This window comes from Neodiprion fabricii, chromosome 4 (assembly GCF_021155785.1).
Source record: "Neodiprion fabricii isolate iyNeoFabr1 chromosome 4, iyNeoFabr1.1, whole genome shotgun sequence".
Classification (NCBI taxonomy): domain Eukaryota; kingdom Metazoa; phylum Arthropoda; class Insecta; order Hymenoptera; family Diprionidae; genus Neodiprion; species Neodiprion fabricii.
The window spans coordinates 16,494,908-16,519,285 of NC_060242.1; the positions used below are offsets into that span (position 1 = coordinate 16,494,908).

At 41.8% G+C, this 24,378-nt stretch overlaps 1 protein-coding gene across 2 annotated transcripts; it reads right to left on the reverse strand.

Annotated features, from left to right (window-relative positions):
- Positions 1 to 1,331: 1,331 nt before the first annotated feature.
- Positions 1,332 to 21,477, reverse strand: LOC124181673 (talin-1). 2 transcript variants are annotated; one of them, XM_046568450.1, is made up of 14 exons: positions 21,083 to 21,474; positions 15,779 to 15,971; positions 15,275 to 15,676; positions 14,922 to 15,192; positions 14,307 to 14,810; positions 14,102 to 14,193; positions 13,259 to 13,347; positions 12,133 to 12,591; positions 11,031 to 12,051; positions 10,088 to 10,880; positions 7,770 to 9,672; positions 6,846 to 7,592; positions 3,315 to 3,956; positions 1,332 to 3,024 (listed from the first exon to the last, which is right to left on the reverse strand). In XM_046568450.1, the coding sequence occupies exons 1-14, from the start codon at positions 21,101 to 21,103 to the stop codon at positions 2,185 to 2,187; spliced, it is 7,977 nt and encodes a 2,658-aa protein (XP_046424406.1). In that variant the 5' UTR covers positions 21,104 to 21,474; the 3' UTR covers positions 1,332 to 2,184. The 2 variants fall into 2 exon arrangements, with proteins under 2 accessions (XP_046424406.1, XP_046424407.1); XM_046568451.1 differs by lacking the exons at positions 1,332 to 3,024; positions 3,315 to 3,956 and adding an exon at positions 4,461 to 5,389 and having other exon boundaries at positions 21,083 to 21,477.
- Positions 21,478 to 24,378: the final 2,901 nt, after the last annotated feature.

Here is a 24,378-nt window from a genome sequence, read left to right on the forward strand (position 1 = left end):
ACATATACTATATGTATTGGTGTATACTGAATTAAAAATATCTGAACCGTCGTATATTTTGAAGAAAAATAGAAGAAAAAATCAAAGAATTATGTAAAGTTGAAGGAGTAAAAGAGAACTAAGAAAAAGGAACAGACAGTGATAGAGAAAAAAAGAATTGACAAACTCAGACTAACATTAATAATTCAAATAAATCATGTTAACATTGGCTAGTCAGTGAATCGAGTATCGATCGGATCTCAGCCAAAAAATTAATATAATTAAATGATATGTTACTTCTCTTGTTAATTCAACTTAAAATTAACATAAATGCTTATTCGTAAATAAATTGTTGGAAGCAATATTATATTCAAGCGTCAATAACAATAATAGAAATATTGATAATAAGAATAATCGTATTTGCTGAGAAATTTTTCTTCTTTTTCTCGACCGTGTCAAGGTCTTGTGTATATATTAAATAAAATAAAAAATAAAAAAATCGTACCTCCAAATTAGAAATACGCAATACATATGTATAGATATTTATTTATATTATAATTTGAATGGGATGTCATTAATATCAATTGAATTTTCAACGGTTATCAGTTGAAGGAATCTAATCTAATATTCCTCAAAGGCATTTGAAATACAGCACATTTTTTTCACCTAAGGACACTTTTCTACTTGGCCGCATATTTACTGTTCAATTGTTACGATGAGAAAATCGTAAGGATTTCAATTTTTTTATCTTATAATTTGACCTTATCATTTTTCCCAACAGTGTTAAACTCTATATTCTGTGAAAACAAAAACGCAATATACTTTATTAAACTGAACGTGTTAAAGGTTTTTACAAATTGAAATAAAATACACGAATCAGCTGATAGTAAGCTGTGAAATAATTTTTTTTTCTTTCATTTCTCTACACCTAATGAGAACGAATCGCAACAGATTATTCTGGGCAATTAGAAATTCCCAATTAGCGATACCCTGAATGCTCCGAATACGTTGCGACTGTACAAAAGTATCAATAAATATTTCTACGTGGCGTTAAAAACGGCTGCTATCGTTATTGAAGGCAACAGTGAAAGAAAAAGATAACTGATCGAGAGCAGAAAAAGTTAGTCGTAAGTTAAATTTCTAACAAGTTCGAAAAATTTATCGGTTCTAGAAGCCTTGTAAATATTATTCAAAAACAAAATAAAAACTAATTAAATATTTTAACCAATGCATGGATATTATATGTAAAGTTATGTGATTATCTCGCGCAGCAAAGCAATAATTAAATACCGTAAAAGCACTATGTGCATTAATTAATACGACAAACATATTGAAGTGAGAAGGAGTTACTCTTTGTAAATGTAAAAAAGTGAGATTTAAGCAGTTTCCTGCCGAAGTATTGTTGGTTTTTTTTTTCGTTTTGTAATTGCACTTGCGTCACAAGACGACTTCGGGAAATGGTTAAATCTCGGTAAATTTGAGTATACATATAGATACATACATGCAAGAAAAAGATGAAAAAAATATAACACTACACCCCATAAAACGGGTTAAAATTTGCCGATTGATTACAGTCACTCGTACGCATATTATATACAAGAGAATAAAATCTCAAAAACGAGTCGAATAAATTTCATCAAATTCAAACTGTACAAATTTACGAGTAGAAACTCGCGGTAACGAAATTTTCATCGGTCCAATTACAGATGCAGTTTTCACTTTTCCTGATCATCGTTTCGCCGAAATATCATATTTAGCCCAAAAATATCTTCCAAATAATCTGTCACCATATTTGCCACGAAATCATAATATTGAATACCGTAAAAGGCAATAAACTATAGCATGTAAAATCTTTTACGCATATTGAATAAGGTATAAAATTTTCAGCTAAAACATTTACATGCCGTCTAAACAGCATTGGCGTATTACTTCGTGACTGGCGAATAGCGTACGTTAATTACATTTTTTTTTCTTTTTTTTCTTTCATTTTCTAAATTTTTTTCTTCTCCATTATCTGGGAATCAATAATAATAATAGTTATAATGATAATAACAACAATAACAGTTAAACAATTAAGCTAGATTTTGATTTTGTCGAAAGAGAGACGTTACAAACGACGGAAAAAAAAATTATAGTAATAATTTGTCCCCCATGATTAGAGATCGCGATAATCTGTCGATCGCAAATGATCACCATTATCAAAATTTAATTGTCAAACCTCAATACCTGGTGCGTAAAAGTTTTCTTAACATGAACAGACGTGCTGCTCTCTGTAAGTTTTTTGTGACTTATGTATTCGGTAGCAGGTTGAAGCTGATCCAGAGTACTGTTCATCATTTGTATAGGAGAACGCGACTGATTCGGTTCGTAAGACCTAGTCTCGTATCTTGTTGTGTAACTTTCATATCCGCTCTGGTCAGCATCAGTCTCAGCATCATCCGAAGTATCAGTTTTGCTCTTGTATTTCGCCTGACGAATAGCAGTGAGCCTACCTCGGGCTTCTTCAAGCTCTCGCTCGATTCTCAGCACCTCTGATCTGGCATTTATCTCCTGCGCAATACCTCCGACCATCTTCCTGTTCAAAACTAGAGACCTGTCCTCCTCCTGCTGAATCGCCTGTTGCGCTGCTCTGACCAGATTGTCCGTGGCTCGCTTCACGGCGTTTCCAGCCGCCTGCAGTCTCTTCGTACTCTCGCTGTCTGGGTCAGCTTTCACCTTGCAAGCTACCAGTAGCTGTGCCGTGCTGCTCGCCACCTGCTTAGCGCTGGATATCAGCTTCTCTTCCGAACTGACTCCTTGGACCAACGCGTTAGCCGATTCCACCAAACTGTGCGTTGCAGCTGCTACCAAACGGGCAGCGGATATCAAACCCTCGGACCACTGTCCATCATCTGAACTTGTCAATGGTGTTCGCGACACTTTTCCAGTTGCTATAAGCTCCCGCTGAGCCGCACTGGCCGCTTTTATGAGTGCCGATGTGGCTGCTGCAATAGATTTCGCAGCCTCGAGTATCATCTCGTCAAAGTTCATGTCTTCACTAGCTTCCTGCGAATACGAACAGAAAACGAGGGTAACGTTACGCTGTCATTAATGACTGGTGAATTTCACTGAAGATACCGTATTATACATGTGATTATTGACTATTTTACCTCCTTCCAGCAGGATGTGCTCGACCACAGTAATAATATGTTTGATTCCTGGTCGATTATTGGAACAACAACCAAGAATATCAAACATATCTAACAGTAGCCGGCCCTCGAATTATCCTCAGTTGTTCATGATTCCGCAAAAGACAATTCGAATTTATTATCAACCAAAAAAGCGAAATTGATTACCTGTATGCTTCGCCTTGGTCTAAGACTAGCGAGTTTCTTAGCAGCAGCGTCGATACTGGCAGCGGCGCCAAGCAATTCGTTTTCAGCGATGACTGTTGGGTCGTCAGGATCGACCCAATCGTTGCCTTTGAGAAGTTCAGCGACGGTGACAAGCTCCGTAACAGACTGAGCAATTTTTCTAGATATAGGAGGAAGAACGTGTTTTGCGTCGCTGGGACGGGTAGATATTTGCAATATAGCCTGTAGCAGCTCTCTATAATTCATGGCAACGTCGTGTCCAGCATTCAGAGTTCGATCTCTGAGTTCAGCAGTCTCCGCACAGTTGTGTGCGGCATTTTTGCATATCAACAGCATATCACTGATAGATTTTCTTCCCATATTGGCAGCCGCTATGATATCATCCTGTTTGCAGCTGTTGCCCGCTGCTACTGCCTTTGCCGTCGAGATTGTTATATTCTTGGTACATCTGACCAGGTCCTCTGGAGTCACAGTCGATTTCAGCTGGACTTCTGCTGTGTTTAGAGAACGTATTTCTTGACCAATTGCTTCGATCGTCGACTCTAAGGCTCGTGTACCTCGAGTGTGCTCGTCTTCGACAGCTTTCACTGTTTTCAACAGAGAAGTAACGTTGGTTACCATCACCTGGAAAGAATTAACACCGCGTTAGATTTTGTGAGAACTTTTGCAATCACAGATCCTCTTTCCACTATTAGCACGTCGACCTTAAGATGCTGTTAGTACTAGGCGACAGAAAAACATTAGTGATAACAACGTTATGCTGCAGTGGGAAATAACTTTTCCAAAAGGCATTCAAGTTTGTGATTTCTTTGAATATTAGTAGGATAATAGCCTGTAAAAAAATAAAAATAATACACATATATGTATACACATATATGAACATAAACAATACAATCGGTCATGTTGTTACAGCACTACAAAATAACAAATAACAGTGTTAGTTGAATCCTGCAAATAAAATGATTTAAAAAAAAAGAATAATAACCGAACACTTCCACAACCAGCTAAGATTCGATTTTTGTCATCTGCAAGTGTAGGAAACATGTACATTTATATAATTGCAAATAGTTTATGGCAACTAATTTCGAAGCCTGTATATTATTGTTATTACAGTAACAAATTTGATTTTTATACGTGTTTTTAAATAATTGCTTTCAAACTTGATGCTACATTTGTTATTAAGTTAATGTTTCAACTACGATATACGCTTGATTATACTCTTTTTACCGTTAGTACACATTATGATTGCGGTACGTACCTATTTTTTTTCTTTTATGCCCATAGAAATTTTGCGTTTGAGCTAATACGTAATGTGGAGATTCATTATCATATTCTTCCTTTTGTGAATATAATAGCTCACGAATTTTATTCAAACATTACAACAAAGATAGAATAAATATTCGGCGACAAAGTACAAAACAAAGGAAATCTGTGTCAGCAGGTGAACGAGACATATCGACGATATAAAAATAAATTGTGGTTTGTATGAAAACTGTGTATGCATATTGCTATATTTTCGGGAAGTTACGTGTGAATGTTGTGTCAAGAAATAAAGACTGAAATATTGGACGTACATTTTTTAGAACCGTGCAGTGTGAAATGTGTATGAGGCTTTCTATGTTAAATGAAGGTGTAATTCGCGAATATTGAACCTTATTTCGGCGTGCCTATAAATATTTCGATCAGTGATCAATTCTTTATATGAAAATACAGCATCAGAGCTTGCGGCAGAATATCGTACAATGGATAATCGAGTATACAGAACATGAATCCTGTTTGCAGATAAATTGATCATTGGCTGAGAATAATAATGAGCGAATAAGCAACTTCTTTCAAATATATAATAATACTATCAAGTCGGATAATAATTTCGTTTGTTTGATCGATTTATCGAGCTACATAAGCAGCAAGAGGTCCGAGGTACGCCGAGCCGGTTGATTGCTCTCGGATACGGAGAGTAGACGAATCAACTCTTCTTCCTGGTCTGATATAAACCACTCTGATTCCGAGCCACCAACGTCGCCGTTAAACTGCTGCTGCAGATGTTGCGCTAACACCTATTCATGCCCCCAGAGACCAAATATCGTCAATAAGAATTTCATTAAAGTCCACCTTCATATTTGAGGGTTCAAAGTTAAACAAAATCTGTCGTCCTTTTTCTTAGAAGTAAATTAACATTGAATCATATAATCTTCACCAAAAGAGCAGTAAAACCATATCTTTACAAAAATATTGTAAAAGACAGATTTCACATACATGCAATTTTGTTTGAGATTGTAAAATCAAGATTTTAAATTCAGAAATTGAATAGATTCAATGGAAATGCTACTAAGGACAGAATGTTTACTTGTTTGCTTATAATCCGACGTACAGAGTATACCAACAAAAAAGATCTGCAGTTTAGTTTGCATTAAAAAATCGCTAAACCAACAACTACATAGAGATAATATCCACACACATAGAAAAAAAACCGTTAAACGAAAAATAATAATAACAACAAAAAGAGAAGAATAAGAAAAAAAAAAAAGAAAAGAAACTGCCAATTAAGTGAGAGTGTAAACCAGATAAATAATAATAAATAAATAGAAAACGATACTTCATAAGAAACATAAGGTGGACTTTAATATTAGATACTGACAATATTTAGCCAACTGTACGCATACACACACGGATAATAGACATACGTGTAATATATGATATCTCGCTGCCGCCACTTGAATGCATAGGGATTTGTAACATGATTGAACAGTTACATATACTATAAGAATCAAGTGTGAATACTGTTTAGTAAGCCGCTTCATGTCGTTGTTGATACATAATATGTGAAATTAGTGAGCAAAAAATCAGATTGCAACCCAATGTACAAATATTATTTCATTAAAGTCCACCCAAGTAAAGAGAAATAGAAATAACGAGGAAGAAAAATTAAAAAGAAAAACATTGAGAACAGTATATTAAAAATAAAAAGATGCCTATTAGAGTTAGTCAAACGTTGTCAACAGAAAATTAGTAATATTACTCATTTCAGCCTGCTGCGTATGTACAGAAAATATGTGGAATATTTCGCAAATGATTCGAAACCAATAATGATGATGATGATGTGAGTGATTTTACAATCACAACAGCCAGTAAACGAATGAGCGAATTTTGTACATATATTGTTTTCTTTTTGCAGGCATGGATTAATACAATATTAATAAGCGACCGAACTGTCATTTTAGTTATTACTTGTTACAGATTAATTACCGTGATAAGAAATATACTGCGTTGTTAATAAATAATATGAAGCATAAGTAATAATGCTTTTTCCGTATTCATTCTCGTAAAAAAATATAAAAACATTGTTTAGACCAGTATGTAAGAATGAATTTGATCAACTAATTGCGCTGCTAAAATCTGCTGCAAGATGCTTGTCTCTGCAAGTAAATCGACCGAATTTCTAGAATTGTAATTATCTACATCAACAGTCTAAGGGTACGGTGGAAAAAAATGAAAAGTGATTTTGTTTCTTACCTTTGCGGAATCCTTAAGATGCGCCATACTCGGATCGTTAATCGGTTTACCGCTGGCCGTTTTAGTGGCTTGAATCAGATCACCAAGCGCAGAAGCAACATCCTTGACAGCATTGATCAGCATGACTTGAGCCTCGGGATTGTGACTTCCCAAACTAGCAGCTCCGTACTTGACAACCTCAGCCAGTTGTACAATAGTCGAAACCGCGTTTTGAGCAGCAACAGCCAGCTGCTCCTGAGACGAAGCAGCCCCAGCGACAAGAGTTTTCGTATCCTCGACGAGAGCCTTGGCAGTTTTGAGGATGTTTTCTCTGTGATCGGCGAAAATGTCACCTTCGTTCTCGGCGTGAAGGGTTCCGGCCGTGGCGAACATTATGGTCGTGTCCAGGTCACCGATTATACCAGAAACCGTGCTCGCTGCGTTGATGCATGCCTGGGTGCCTCGCGATCCCGCCTGGAGGGCCGCAAGGACCTGGGATACTTTCTCCGACACGTTTTTACTCTGTTCAGAGACCTCTCGCTGGGTAAGGGCATCTCCAGAGGCCATCTGACACGTCCCCGCAGCTTTTACTATGTCCGCGCAAGCTTGACCCAACTCCTGGACACCAATTCTGAGGCGAGTAGATACGTCCGCGTTTGTCGTTGCCGCTGAAGCACCCGAAGCGTCCCGAGATAACTGGGTGTACTTGTGAGATATGTCTACCGCTAACGGACCCAGACGTGATACGTCAACGCTAGACTTTGTCGACTGTTTTTGGGAAGAGAAAGCACGTTTTTAAAATTCAGGACATGTTTCACAGCTATTTATGTCATTAATAAAATTTTAACAACGATTTCAGACGTTCTTCCAACGTTGGGATTAACAAGGAACTGATTCACGAACGGGATTCATTTGAATAAAAAAAATAACACAAGCAATTCTTACCATTTCCTGTGCCAATCGCGCAATTTCTTTAGCAGCCTCGACCATCCGAGTCTGATAGTCGACGTATGAGTCAACAGTGTCGACGGTGGACATTCTGTGATCTTCCAGCCTGACCATGGCTCGAGAGATAGTGTCAATAAGTCCAGTGACAATGCCGTTCGATGTTGAAATTGTTTCTAGGGTATTTTGCAGCTCCCTGAGGGCATCCTTAGTCGATTCGACGTTCTCGTCGACCTCAGAATGAATGTTAACGGCCTTTGGATTGCCGCCGGATTCTTTTACGACGTAAATCAACTGCAGCGTAGACTCAGCGACAGTCTTAGTCTGGTCCAAAAGCACCATTTGCTGCTTTGAGTGAACCATGTTCGACGCGGCGCCGACGGCTCCAGTGACAAGCGGCTCCGAGTATAGAGCTATCTGGCTGACGGCGTGACCTACGTGTTCCGCTCCGTACTTTGCGGCGGATCTGAGCGGTTCGAGTTTTTCACGAAGTTCGTTAGCGCTGCTTTCCATCTGGTCGGTGAATCCCTGCATGGTGTTCTCCTTGCGCGGTACAAGAGCCTGAGAAACAGCGCTGAGCGAAGCGGCGTCGAGTTCACGAATGCGGGCGGAAAGCGTCTCAATTGCACCGTCGCACTCCTTTTGTCCGGGTGCTTTGTCTCTGATCGACGCTACCAGCGACTTGATCGAATCGCTGACGTTCTTGCTGTGATTAGCAAGCAGTTGCCAAGTCGGTGGATCCTTGGGACTGACCGCGAGGCTCTTGGCGGCCTGAACCATAGCGCAAGAACCGTCGATGATGGATTTTCCAGCACTGGTGATCGGCTCCTGAGCGGCGCGTGCGGCGATAGATATTTTCGCCGGTTGACTAGCGAATTCCGGCGATGAAGCGAAGCTGCAGAGACTATCGACCGCCTCTAGGAGCGGTTTCGTGGCTTCGGAGCACTTTTCGCGATTAGCTTCCGAGCAAACCTGATCCAGAGCTTTGATCTCCTTGACTAGACTTCCAGTAGAGTTAGCGACGTCCTTCGCAGACTGAACGAAATGCCTTTTAGCGACCGGGTTGCTGGTCTTGCTCGAGGCGACGCGACACGCATTGCAAAGTGCGCTCGTGTGCTTCGCGATCATCGTCGCGGCGTGAAGCACCTGCTGAGAAGAGCTCGTCGGATTCGCAAGACTCTGGCAGCCCGTGTGTATGGCCTGAGCAGCCCTGAAGAACTGTGCTTGATCAACGAGTCCCGGTTTTCCAGCAACCGAGGTCGGGTCACTGACACCGGCCAAATAAGCGGCCTGAGCAGCGGCTTCGACGAGGCCGCAAATCGATGATGAAACTCCCCTAACGGCGACGGAGAATTGTTCGTGTTCAGATTTCTTTGCGTGATTAGCGATGCCAGTCATTCCCTCGCCAAGGCTCTTGCTCTTCTCCATGACCGTGTCGAGGCACTCGAAGTACGAAACATCGGATATCGGATCGCTCGGATTGTCGAGGAGCGGACGCATCGACTGGATGTTTCTTATCGCGCTATCGCATTCGTTTTGACCTGGTGCAGCTGAGGTGCAAACGTCGACAAGATAGTTTATCGAATCTGTCACCGCTCTCGCGGCCGCGGCCAGCTGATTCTTTGCGTTTGGCGCGCCCGGATCTGCCGCGACAGATTTCGCCGTTACCAAAAGCTTGCTCGAAGTCATGCTGACATTCTTCAGCGACACGACCATTTTTCCGCGCGTCTCGGTCGTCGTTTGACCAGCCATTTCCATGCTGACACCCAACAGTTCGCCAAACGCGTTAGTAAACTCCTTAGAAGTGTTCGCCAGTTGAACCGGTGAACGTATGGAGGAAACTACATTCGACGATGCATCGTTCAGATCCGCAGCAGCGGTGTTCAAGTTCTGCTGAAGTTGCCTGTAAATAAAGCAACAAGCCTAGTTTCAAATTCTGAATGAAAAAAAAATAAAAAAACGTAAACATGAGGTGCTTGACCAAGTTTAGTATGCTTTTTGAAACTTGAAATTGCCTAGCTTTTTCAAGTATTCCAGAAAATATACGACCTTTCAAATAATATACCACTTAATAATAAGTAATTTTCAAAAAATGACAATTCTTTTAATATCGTCCAATAGATAACTTGCTCATATTTTATCTATGTGCCAGCAGCAGCCTGTAATTCTCGGTAGAAAAATATAGTACCATTTGTTCTAAGGACATGAGATTCGAATTTAATTTACATAATTACTGGACATTTCCCAGTTTCCCGTATTTTTCCTGTGCGTATCATTACTGAATTCTTGGGAAAAAAACCTGAAGACTTTTTACTCACCCGTAGCTCTTGTTAGTTTGCGGGAATTCGTTCATGTTCAGAACTTGGCTCATATCGTCAATGCTGCGTATGGCATCGTCGACGTCTCTCTGCCCAGGAAGACAGGAGACGCATTTATTTAACGACTGTGAAACATCCTTGGCGACAGCCGCAAGATTACCGACGTTGTCAGGGTTATCGGGATTGTTAAGCGCCCTTCTAGCCTCCTTAACCAGATGCAGAGACCTGAGTATAATGTCGTCGGCGGTGATCAGCACCTTCTTCTGCGTCTCAGGTTGGTTCGAGGTTGCTGCAACACCGCGGACAGCGTTCGTTAGCTCCTTGAGAGCGCTCGCTGTTTCTCTCGCTGCGCTGCCGGTATAATTTTCATTGCCCTGTTTAGCAGCTGACAAAAGTTGCGCCATCGCGACACCGACATTCTTCGACGAGGCGCCGAGCTGCAGTGCAGTCGACTCTGCTGTTTCCCCGGGCAGAGGTCTGAGTCGAGCCGCTTCAACAGCTTGGTAGAATTCGGAAAGCTCATCCTTTAGGCTGTTTATCAATTCCTCGGCGGCGTCCAATTCCAATCCGCCACAAGCCTCTCGCGCACGAGTCACCGCTGATCTTAAATCGGACAACGTTGATCCCAGCTGTTGGGAACTGGTGTTCAACTGCATAGCGGATGCCTGATCTGAGACTGTCGGAACCACGGCCCTGGCAGCTTTCACAACACTGGAACCTGGCTGCAGGAACTGTTCTGCAGCGTTGATCAGGTCCAGTTGAGCACTCGAGTTGTCAGGCTGTGCCAGCGTTCCTTTTAGATAAAAATGAGAGTAAATGTTCGTTAGAATAGCACAGAGGTAAAATAGCAATTCGGTACATTGATTCAGACTTAACAAAATTTCGTCAATCATTCAATTTCTACTTATAAGAAGATATGAAATACATGGATTTTGACAAAAACCTTTAACCCCAGTGACGAGATTCGGAACTTGCTGAGCCATTGCGCGGCACTCGGCGATGAGTTCCTCCTGACTGGCCACATTGGTGTTGTGTTTACCAGCGCCTGAAGCTGCAGAAATACACTGCGTCGCATTGGCAGCGGCGAGTTTGGCGCAAGATTCGAGTCTGGTGATTAATTTCCGCCGAAGCGCCGGCGTGGCAGCAGCCGTAGTCGCGGCTCTGAGTTCCTCGGCAGCCTGTCGCAGTTGGTCCTGCATTCTGGCGTCGTGCGGACTGCTTGCGCACTGCCTGGCAGCCTCGACCATCTTTGCGGTAGCGTCTGCGAGAATTTTCGCAGCAGCCAAAAGTCTCCGTTGCTGATCACCGTCCGGTTGATTTTCGGCTTCGCCCTTTATGCTGTGAATAAGTTGAGCGGTCGCCTGACCAACGACCTTTGCCTGGCGCACCATTTCCCCAGCGTCTCCAGTGCTTGCAAAGAGTTTGTCGGTGGCTACGAATATTGTCTCCACCGCTCCCTCCTGCACGCTCTCCTTCGCTTTTTCGCCTCTTGTCGCTGACTGAATGCGGTTTAATAGATCATTCAGAGTTCTACTGACCTCGCCTGCGGCGGTGCTAAGCTCTCTGAGCAAAACTTCATCGTTGCAAGTCTCGTTGCAAACTTCTACCAAGCCTTCGACCGCCTTTGTAACTTCCCGTACGGCATTCATCAGCTGCGCTTGGCAGGCTGGCGAGTGGAGAGTCGGTGCTACAACCTTGGCACACGCAACTAGCTGTGAAGTGGCCAAAGCGCACTGCGTGGCCGCTGATATGACCCTGTTCTGAGTAGTCGAGTCTTCGCAAGTTGCAGCTATGTTCTTCGCCTTGAGAACCAGAGCAGCTGTGGTGTTAGCCACGGCCTTCGCCAGTGCCAGTAGCATGTCTTGCAATTCGCGGTTGGATTCATCCTCCTCACCGATCGTCGTTAGAACTTGATGCGAAGCTTCGCCGACACGAGAAGCAGCATTGAGGAGATTTTGCCGCGGCTGTAGTGAAGGAAAAAATTTGTTTATTAGTTTTTAAAAACTCGATCGTTAAAAAAGGCCACCTTCAAGTTATCGTCTTACCTCTTTAGTTTCCGGCTCTGTAGCCTTGAGCAGATCTGAGAAGGCAACGCATAATTTTCTCGCAGCGTCGAGAAGCCTGTCGCCTGATGAATCATCCTCCATAAGGGCGGCGATCATTCTCACGCCTTTTGTCATCTCCGGTAAATTGCTGGCAATCGTTGTTATCGCTGCGCCAACAGCAGTGTGGTCCACGTCATCGGCAGGACCAGACGTTAGGGTGACGACCTGCGCAGTCGCAGCGTTCATGGCAGCAATTTGAGAGCCTACGCTCTGCTTGTGGGTATCCATAGTCTGTTCGATCCATTTTAGAGATGCAGGGTCTGTACCGAGCTCAGGAAGTTGGGCCTTTGACGAGAGTTCGCTTTCCGCCGTTTGGATCACCTGGTGACTCGCAGTTATCGTTGACAACAGAGCACGCTGCGGCTCGGACAATACGGACGTAACTTTCGTTTGCTGTACCTTTGAAATGACGAATCAATACAAATTTGTCATCGAAGCTTGGTGGTGGAAATTTTGTACAGCTGGAGGTTGACTTTATTACGCCTTTGTTTTTTACTGTTTACAAATTCAAAGAAAATAATGGATTTGCATTGCGGTAGATTTACAGTAGATTTAGTACGCCGACAATATTTTTTCAATGTTCAAAAACGTCTCATGAGATAGCAACAGTGAGAATAGCGGGGACTGATTGTGCAATGTGCCTGTGTGGTTGAATCATGATCTCATCAATAGAACTCAACGAATGGATATTTAATCGTTTTGTACCTACTCTGTGTCCGCAATAGAAGACGTCTAGCATGAAAATAAATTTGATCATCTATTATTAGTTGGACTTCAATTTTTATTTGATGTTTAATTTTTTTTTTCTCTTCCTTTTTCGTGGTTACTTAATAATAGTGGTATTTTTGTTTTCCTTTTTTTAAAACAACTTTACCGTTGCTGGTTGTTGCGAAAAATTTTGTATCAACAAATAATGGTAGAGCATCATTTTGACGAAGAACACAATTTACAACCTTGGGGATACAAAGTCTGCAATAGAATCGACTTTAAATGATGATAAATTACTATTGGTGCAAAAATGTGTCCGTCGCCAATATGATCGTAACAGCTTATTTGATATTCTTACCATTGAAGGAGCATGACCAGGTATGGCCTGTCCGCTGACAGTTGAATACTGGGCAGCACCCATATGACCGGTTCCGTACGATTGAGCTCCTACAAATTTTTCCATGCATTCTATCCTATATATTTTGTCATTTAGAATACATATTTACATAAAAAAAGGGGGAACATTGGTTACATCGTTTCGAGGACGAAGAGAGAATCCTCCGCTTTCCTGATGAGAGAGAGACTAGAAAAACTTTTTCTCTATACATTTTTTTACATTTAAATTTATATTTACTCATGATAATATATTTCGAATATAATCGACGAAAGAAACCACAAGCATTCGATTGTCTGGGCAAAAAAACGAACATCACTATTTACAAAAATAATTTCAGGAGGTGAAAAGTAAAACGTAATAGGTGATTAAACTTTCTTCGCGTGCGTAAAACGTTCACGTACTAATATACGAGGTATCAGCAATTAAAAATAATATATGGCGTGGTGATAATAATTTGTACATATAACGGCACACAAAATTTTGCGGATTGAAATTTCTTCTGTACAAAATTATAAAGTCAATGCCTACTTTCCATATTTTATAAATTCTCTTTCACTCTACTATTCCTTTTTTTTCCCAGCTGAGCAGAGAATAATAAAGTTTCCTACATCATTACATGGTAAAATTGATAGTTACCTTTAGATTTTTTAAATACAATGTCGAGTATTAAAGTAAAAAACGCTGAGCAAAAGTTGAAGCAAAAAAGTGAACTAGACAAATACTTTATGGGACTGATGAACCGCATTTTTTGAATGACTTGCGGAAAGGATAATGCTCTAATGTACGGATAGAAAAAGGACTTACCATCTCCTCCAACTCTTATGACGACAGGCAAAGCTACAGATTCGATATTGCCTTTTCCCTTGTTGCTAGTTTCGTGCTGCATGATCGTGCCTCTATCGAAATCACAGAAAGAAGTTATTTTTATACACAAATAATAAAAGAATATAGGAATTGCAGAATGAAGACTGATTGATTCAAAGAAATCTGAAAAAAAATTAGTACTAACTTGAGAGGTAAAACATTGTCTTCAACCATGGTGGAGCCTTCGTCTCCTTCGATACCAAAGTGATCCTTGGCCTTCTGCTTTTTCAATATGATGTCGATGTAGCCAGCGATTAGCTGAAGTATTTGCTCCGCCTCAGTGGTCTGCACGCTGTAATACTGGTCTGAATAATCCCCAAAGTCAAGGGTAAAGGTGTTGGGTGAAGCCCCCCACCGCCGAACAGTGGTAAGAGGCCAGGTCTTCAATATCTCTTTAGTTTTTTCGTCCAATCGCAAAACAGAATCCTTGGTGACACCGAGAAGTCGGGGAACGAGTTTGTTCTTCCCTTTCATTTTCTCCTTGACAAGGAAAAATGTCACCCCGTAAGTGCTCAGTGATCTCGCGGTTTTGGTGTACAGCACTTTGGCGTCAAGTTCTGACAATCCGGCGTGTTTTTTGTGTTCTGCGAATACCTTCTTCTCTATTCCCTTCACTTTCAAATAAGACTGAGGCAGAAATTCCTTGAGGCTAGAACAGACAGAAGAGAAAATTGTCGATGATGATGCAAATCGACAAATTTTTCGACAACACAAAGCTTTGTGAAAACATTGGAAACATTTGTCGACGTAAATAACTCACTCGAGAAACCCAGTCTTGTGCTTGTCTTCTTTGTAATCGCCGAACTGTATTTGACACTGTATTCCGGCAAAAGTGCAAGCCTTTTCTTGAGTGATGGGATGTGTGCCATCCAGAATTGCATCTCTGGCCTGAACGTAGAGAAGAGACAATTGCACAGGGTCTCTGCTGTCGATATTTTGATCGGAGAAGAAGAACTTTCGTCTAAGGAGGACAGTTTCCTGCTCGTCTATTCCCTGCTCACGAAGCGTTTGACTCGGGTCGATCCAATTGACTGTAATCAGAGCATTAGCAATGAGCATTGAGATTTATAAAAGCCAAATTGCCAAACAGATGAGTGAAAAATGATCGGTCACCTTCATCGTCTGTTTTCAGTTTCTTCCTGAGCTGATCCATTTTCGCGTCTCTCTCCCCTTTTTCTTCCTTTCGTCTCTTCAATGTAAGCGTGCCAAAATTGCCTGGTTTCTGATTCTCCGTTTCTTCGTCAGGCAGTTCTCTGACCAGTGAATACTCATCGTGATTAGTGAGGCCAATTTTTGTGCATATTACCACCATGAGATTGGCTACGGGTTGGCTGTCGTCTACGAGCAGTGTCTTCAGTGTTCCATCAAGCATCCTGACCCTGAGGGTTCTCAGCTTGCGACGATACTCAAGGAGGTCTCCGTTCCTCAATATATAATAATCAAGATTGCGTCCCGGCTCGAGCCAGACTCCCTTTTTTACGTCTTCATCGGCCAGGAAGAGACTGTAATCCTTGGCTGTTTTGAAAAGGCACAAAATTTATTGCATGATAAAGTTGGTTATACTCCATCTTTGGCTGTGTACACGACTAATTCTAGAGAACACCGAGTCAAACTTACGCTGCCCAAGGCTGGCTGAGTCTGTCAGTTTTTCTCTTATAACACGACATGCGTCGTACACTGAAGTCGTCGGATCAAACTGCATCATTTTTGTAGCATTCTGCTCCGGTATGGAGATTCGAAGTGACAAAGTAGCCATTGCGACTGCCGACGGTGATCTTCTGCGTTCACAAAAACCCCCCGAATCAACGGACTGAAACATCGAAAAATGGACAATAAGCACATCAGGTTCATTTGCAGATCATACATAACCTGGACAAAACTGAACAAATATCTTTCGAATTCGCAACATTGTATGATACCGCATAATTGAAGGTGAAAATTTGGAAGAAAACAAAATTTGTGTACCTATATTAAAAAATATAGCCAAATTGCTGCAACTACTTAAATACGCGTGTATGTAATATTTGCACATTTCACAGCCTATATTAATCTTTTATTACATGGTTTAGATCTGGTCGAGTGAATAAGTGTCATGTACGTAAATATATATAGGTATATGCCATTTGTGATAGGGTGCAACGTGACCATGGGCGTAGGCGGAACCTTCCGACCTGCATCGATGTGTAATGTATCAGCAATAGGGGCAGTAGCAGTAGCAGTAGCAGCATCAGCATCAGCACCAGGAACCCCGCATGGGTAAATTAGTAGAATGAAATTACAATGGATTAACCGTCAGGGGGTTGAAAACTTCATTACAGACTAAATTGAGTAAGGGATGATAATAATAATAATGATAATGACGAGGAGTAGTATCGTCGGCGCATCCCGGGTAATAAATAATTAGCAAAATTAAACGCGTACATCGTTCGTCCGCAATACATACCTATTGAAAAGATAAAAAAGCGAACGGTATTAATCGAATATGAACAAATCTAAAAGCAGCAACTGCAAATGGTTTCGTGTACGTACGAATTTAGCTCGGATTCAATTGTAAACGAACCGCTGCGAGTATAATAATGACATGTTTTCCGTGGCAAAAAAAAAGCATGAATGATATTTGTTTATCGCGACAAGCAGGAGGAATGTCGGAAGTGAAAATCATAAGAGAATCAAATATTATTATCGTCGCTTCCGCCGCTGCAGCTTATAGGTATGTATAAGCATTTAATAAATTGCAAAGATAGAGAGAACCAAAACGATCTTTGAGCTATCAGGTCCACGCCACTGGGCTCTTTCTCTCTCTCTCTCTCTTTCTCACGCACCCTCAGGTTGCCAGGTTGCCAGGCAACGCCGTCTCTGACTGTGTCAAACCGAAACGTCGACGGACCGAACCATCATCATCAGGGGGGGCGGGGGGGGGGGGGGGGGGGGGAGTACGATGCAGGGCTCGCAGCCTCGCTTCGCCTCACCTCGCCTTGGCTTGGCTTGCAGGGCTTTCTTCTCCGAGCCCTGCACCCACAGCAAGCGACGCTGAGAGATGAGGAAACAAATGCCCCACGCCGTTGCGCAAAGCTTGCATTATACAATGTTGCAGAAGCGTGTGAAGTTGGTGCGCGGTGCGCTTCCTTTGTCCGTTGCACGACGCTGCAAAAAATCTTCTATCTTTTTTTTTTTTTTTTTTTTTAAACCGAGTATTCGTTACGTCACTATGATGATAAGAAGTTTAGGGCGTGAGAATGAGACCGTTAAGAGAAACAACTCAGCGAGAATCGTTATCTCAATTCTGCGATATGTAACATCGATTAACCAGGTGCGAGATGCGGAGCAATGAACGAGCGAAGGGGACGCAGGGTAAGATACCCCCCGTCTCGCCTTGATCCTCTACCACGTCCACTTTGCGGCGGCTTGACGCCGCGAAGAAGAGAGATAAACCGAAAATCCGTGGAAGACCGCCACCTTGCCTGCGGTATATAAAGTGAGGTGAACCGGTGGAATCTGCTTCTCCACCTTTAGTTCCTCGGCAAATAGAAACGCCTCATCATTGCACGTCGCTTGTTATTCGTTTGTTAACCAACAACGATCCCCGATAGTCAAAGACCAACCTGCGTCGACGCATCAAACCTGAATTTAAAATAGTTAGACCAAGGGCCGATGAAGAAGTTAGACACATATGCGTATGAAACTTCCTCTCCTAATAACAAACCTATGGCCAATGCCAAATGGGCGTCAGTTCGTAATAAGACGCGCAATGTCAAGCAATGTAAAAGTCTACTACTCGTTAGCAAACATTATCCTTTTATAATATAAACTCGTGTAGAACTTTATTTGGGCCAGACGGGCGAGTAACCTCTTAAAAGATACCACAACTGTACGAAAACCGGGCACTGGTCACTTGTTGGAGATAAAAAAAAAAAGATTGCGAAAAATAATTAAAATTATGTGTTGACACGGTATGAAGTGTCCAAGTTTATGGTACAACGGCGGAGATGAGGTAAGGTGTAAAACTAATAGATGATTTTACCTTCTAAGAAGGTGACAGGTGTAAATGCCGGTGGAATGATGATCTATCTGCACGATGCCATGCCGATGATCTACAAGGCAGCCTGGTGATTATACGGCGATCGTTTTATTTCCTCATAGCCAAACTCAACTACCGATAATCGTGTTGTGTTTAGGGCGTTATCACACCCCCTTATCGACTAGTGTCGCCGACTTTTCACACAGGTAATTCACCTTTGCGAAGAAACTACGGGATGGCGAATAACAACCGCTGTCCATGTCAAATGTTTAAGGTAATACTTCACTGTTACCAATATTCAACGAAGTCAAATGAAATTCACCGACGATTCAATTTTCCTTAACGAACCATTTCTCGTCACGTGTGTCATTCAAATAAAAAGAAGACAACCGATCACGGTGTTAATTAAGGTAATGAAAGCGGTTGGATCGTTTCGCGGAATACAAAGTCAAGACCGAAGAAGTGCCGAGGAGAATTCGGAGGGCAGATGCGACGCGTAACGTAAACGTCGAGGCACTGCCGCCTTGCAAGTACACTTTAGAGAATATATATAAGCTTCACGGAGTGCACGAGCATGCGGGGAGAAAGGGCTTCTGCGCAGTTCTGCCCCAGTAACACACGACGTCCCCATCCCCAATTTCCGATCCCGTATCCCGACGGGGTGAAAATACCCGAAGCGTGCTAGACGACGATCCGAATCCCCTTTCTCTCTATTTCTATTTCTTTTTGCTCCTTTCTTCGCGAATATCAGAGGGTGTTGTATACTATCTAGACTATAACGCGATTGAGGGAATTTACGAGCGACAAACACAGGCGCGGACAGGCGCAATGGGGTGGGAAAAGAAAAGAATGAAGAGGCGGTTTGGTGGTGAAATTAAGTCATTTTATATACCTTTTTCCAGGGCATCAGGAGATTTCTATCGCTTGTAACACGCGCATGGCTTTCTCGGTGTGTGTAAGTATCTGGCGAAAGTTTCGCAGTTTTTTTTTTCTATATATACCTGTAGTTCCAAGACTTTGGGTCTCTTTGTATCTTGGAAAAAAAAATAGTAAAGAATGGAAAATAAATTGTTTTAGAGTGACTGCAGTTGTAATTTAATTGTGTTCTATGTGGCGCGTTGAATTAGAAACATAAAATATTTTCGAACACTAAAATTGCCTCTACCCTGACGTGTCCCTTCAACAAATTTGTTGATACCAGTGGCAATATCTGGTAACCTATCCAATAAGATGTGATAAAAAAATAGATGTTACTATACCTGTATAAACGCACATTGGTATTTCAGTAACGAATTTGATTCCACATTACTATTTTTCAAAACATTCCATATTCCGTTTTGTCCCACTCTTTCGACGCCTCCTACCCGGGTATTTTTATAGCCGTTATTTCTGAACTAATAGAATGAACTTGCTCGTTAATACTATGTCAGCGTGTTAAGAGTTCGGCACAAAGTTGGCAAGACGTGACGGATCAACGCCGTTGCACTTTGTTTTCAGTTAGCGCGGTGCAATTGCCGTTTTCTATCTACCCTGGTAAGTCGCATGTCGCAATTAGTTGTCTATTTATTCTAGTTTTAGGCAACGTCTATTGTAATATGTGCGGTAGTCACTCTGTCCAAATTGGAAACCAAAAACATGATTTGCCTCTGTACTATCAACGATTTTCTGCAAAAACATCTCTCCCCTGCCATATCTCGCATGGCATATGGCAAGGGAAATACAAAATAACCAAGAGAGATAAGTATTTAATGAAAAAAATATTTATGTACAATACGAGAAAGGCGATGATTTTATGTTGCGTTCTATTGAGGAATCTTTTGAGTTCATAGATTTTTAATCAGTTTTATATATTTCATCTCAAGTAATATGTGGAACGACAAGTCTAATCATTGTATGTAATCATACAAAATATATGAAGACGAATTGAAAATATCGTACAAATTAAATATAGATATTTGTATTTTGGAGTATTTTATTTTATTCATTCATGAGAAAGTCTATATCCTGCACACCATATCGGTCCCCTGGTCAGTGTCTATCTCCTGGCCCCTTCGAAAAGGTATTAAAAATAATTAAAGTGTCTCACCCTTTAGTAGGTATCATAAGGAGACTGTTAATATTCCATTAAATATGAAATTGACCGTAATCATTACACTTTTTACTCTGCCTCTCTTGGAACTACCCATACACGTGACGGAGACCTTGGTTTGTCTCAACTATTGCGATTGTTATTTTTTTTTCTTTTTCAATTATTCGTTCTATATCATTCGTACGCGTTCAGTTCAAGAGTGTATAGAGTGAAATAATTATAGTAAACATTTTCCCGCCCAGTTACGAACGCCGATTTAAATTTTCCTCGTGACTATTAAGTTGGACAATTGTGCGAGAGAAAAAAGATATTTTCCAAAAATAGATGAACTATTATAAATAAGAAATATATAATTCTTGTAGAAAAAAACAATGCATGGATCAAATATATATCGTGATAAATTTAACACACCGCTGAACAAATTTATAAGCATATACTGTGACAACGTATCATTCGATATGCCGACAAATAGAAAAAAAAAAATATATATATTTACGAAATTGATTATAACGAATTTCGATCCATTTTCTGCGTCAATCTGTTCCTATTTTGTCCGAATTTTTCTTTATCTGAACCTTGAACAATATCAACGAGGATCTCGTGATTGGAAATATAATGTCCAACGATGAAATAACGTGATAAAAAGAACCGCAGAAAGAAATGAATGCAAATGGAAAATCTGACCAAACAACAACAACAACAACAACAACGATACTGCATACTAAAAAAAAAAATCAACAACACTAGCAACAACGGAATATTTCAACAAACATACAATAAATAAATATGTATATTGTATATTTAAAATCGTCACCTGTTCAATCCTCGCCGACATGCAAAGCCGTCCATAATATCGTACATGTACAATATAGGTATACAGTTATATATCGTACAGGCGCAGTGTGTCGTTAAAATTTTTCTTATCTCAGGATGCTCGAAAGTGCAGATCGTTGCCTGGGCCCCGGGTTTCGTGAAGATCCTCTCAGTCGCAGATTCGTAGTCTTCGATATTCGCGACAGATGTCCGGGTTTTACAGGAATAAACGAAAGCCGTGCAAATGTCCGTAGGTGCAAAGTCTGTGTTCAATACGCAATTTACCGAGACAGAAATACCGCAGTGTCAAGGTTTGGGCTTGTCGGCGAAAGGCTCGAGTCGAGGGTAGGTAAACTCGGGCTCAGGGTAGAGAGAAGGGATGGGATGCTGCTCGGCTCGGAGTCGCGAAGGAAGTGATGTGTCCGTCGAGCCGCGGAGGGTACCCCGAGCATCCCTAAGGGCTGAGCGCCCGGCGCCTGCGCCCAAACGACCCGCCCCTGAACCCGCCGAAGGGGATGCGCGCCCCGGAGTCGCGGAGCCTCTCGTCGTTTCATCCCCCTGCCGCGAATCCGCGGTGCGGAGAGAGGGAGAGCCGGGAAGTGGATGGATACACGGTAGGCTTTTCTCGTCGACGAAAAGTACAGGGATCGGCGACGGTCGTAGGGCTGACTTCACTTTTCATATGATATATCCCACATGCCTACACCGGCGGACTTGCACTTTCCCCGTTTCCGAGTCGAGCTGCTGACGAAATACGTGTATAGACGCGAAATATTGTCGTACGGTACGTATAACGTATATATGGCGACGACTAGAATCGACGATGCTGAAGCTTGCGCTCAGAGTTGGCAGACTGAGGTGTTAAACTTTTTGTAAATAGATAAATGGACTTCGGCTTCATCCTCGTCATTCTATAAAAGCATTCAGGGTTCGAGGTGTTTTGAAAAACTTTGATTTTCGGACTTCACTGTGCCTAATTTGCAAGAACGTTGGAACTTTTGGCTGCTAGCTTCACTTTCGTGTAAAATCGACACTTTCGAACGGTATACTGTCTGATGTCGAGGAATTGTCCAAGGTACTGACAAGTATAAGGTACTGTCCGATGTTATACAACGGAACTTTGAGCGTCTTTTCGTTACAGATTGTGACCACGAGACTTTAAAAAACTTGGAGAACACAAGTGTATTCGATCGGCCCGAATGTATGTATTCATTTCTCTTCAGACTCTTTACTGTAATTAACCAAGCTCATCAAAGATGTACGATTCGTAACATTCGATTGATCTTTTTAAATCCTTAAATCGAATGCATGTAGATGCAAGTGATTTTGATCTAAGCGTAGGACAATTTTTATCGTAATCGACCCTCGTGATTTCTACAGAATAATCTGCCGAAAAATAGTTCTTATTCCACGATAGACCATAAATTGTACTGTAGATAAAAGATATTTTAACAACCAAGAATTTCAGTTGATCACCTCACCAAGCCCCTAGCTGCATGTTAAATAATTGAATTCCAGAAAACTTTTAGCGATACGATGACCATGAAGAAGAAGAAGAAGAAGAAGGACAGTATGGGGTAGTCCACGGGGTTGCATGACGAACGAATCTTGGGTTGTTGGCGTTCGTCTCGCGCGGTTGGGGGGGTGGAGGAGAGAGAGGGTCAGGTTTACGTGTATATATGTGTATATGTATGTATATATATATGTGTGTATATATATATATATATATATATATACACATAAAAGAGAATGAACAGAATAGACACCGTTGGGGGTGAATTGAGACATACAAGCAATTTATGCAGGAAGTGAGAGGTCGGCTCAAGGGAGAGAGAAGAAGAGAAGAGGAAACACCCCGTGTCTATCTATTCCGGCCACCTAGGTATACACCCTTTTATCCATACACACTCGACACATCGATTTTGGCAGCTGATGTAGTTCGACCCCTGAAAGTGCATTACGCCTATCAGGTATACCGCAATTAGGTGTATAGGTAGTTCAACACATGACTGCAAACTCAAGTAGAACGTGCAAAGAAATTTGTAACTTATACGTACACGCGTCGAAATCATTCACGTGGGAAACCTTCTCTACTGTAAAAGGTGCAAACGTTGAAGTAAGATAAATAAAATTATAAAAAAAGGAGTTCACCGGTATGTAATACACTTCGCGGTATGTTTGTTATTTCGAAGTATCGGTAATAATACCCTACCTACGCGTACCTATTACAATACACACAGCACCGATCTAGACGCAAAACTTTACGATTGGCGCCAAACTGTCTGGCGTTCTGTGATTGGCTGACCAAACTCCCCACCATCGATATAATCCCTGTCAGCAGCAGCACCGTCACCATCACCAACCACCACCACCATCGCCAGCATCCCTTGCCGTTTCTCCAGCTCTCGCGCTGTCATCGATCCGATTACGTATAGTTATACGTACGTATGTATACGTTATACACGTGCACACACGTATTATACATATACGTATAATGTAGCGCCACATCGATAGGTTAGCGCGCGAGAATTATCCGCGATTTCAACACCGCGAGAAATGCAGAAAATTTCACAGCCCTTAATAACGAAGTACAGCCTGAAATCGGCGATCGCGGATTTAGCGGAAAAACGATTTCGTGCATCCCGTAAATGCAGGGGAATTTACCCTGTATTACACGCGTGTTCAATCTTCGCGGAATGTGCTATGCGTAATGGAACGACGGTTAAAAAAAATTTTGAAACATCCCGCGAAGACGATACGTTCCTACGTGTAAACATAAAGGGTGTTTCGGAGAGTATAAGTTGGAAAAGAAGGACGACTGCACGGGAGGTTGGCGATCGCATGTTCGTGCAGCGTGGAAAAGAGATGGATAAAGCTGACGGGATGCGGATTCCGAGAAGGGGAGGACATAGGCTGACTGCAAAAGCCGCAATGTGCTTGCAACTCGCACGGTTCGCGGGGCGAGCAGGCAACGAACCACTTAACGAACTTAGTGCCGTAGTGAAGCACGTTCGGGGCATTAAGGAGTGCCTATTCAAATTTTTACGATCAATATATTTCTCTCAATTAAATATATTCCTGCCCCTTTATTACACGGCCCTGCTATATGCACGAAACGGCGACTCGAGGAGATAAATTTCGCATTTATACACGTATGATCGAGTCTCCTTGTATCACTAAACTGCACGCGATGAATCGTCGGCATCGCCGTAGTTATGAATAAGCGATCCTACTCAATTCTCGTTTCAAAACTATTTCGCGTCAACTATCTGTAACGAGATTCGTCTCATCGTCAAG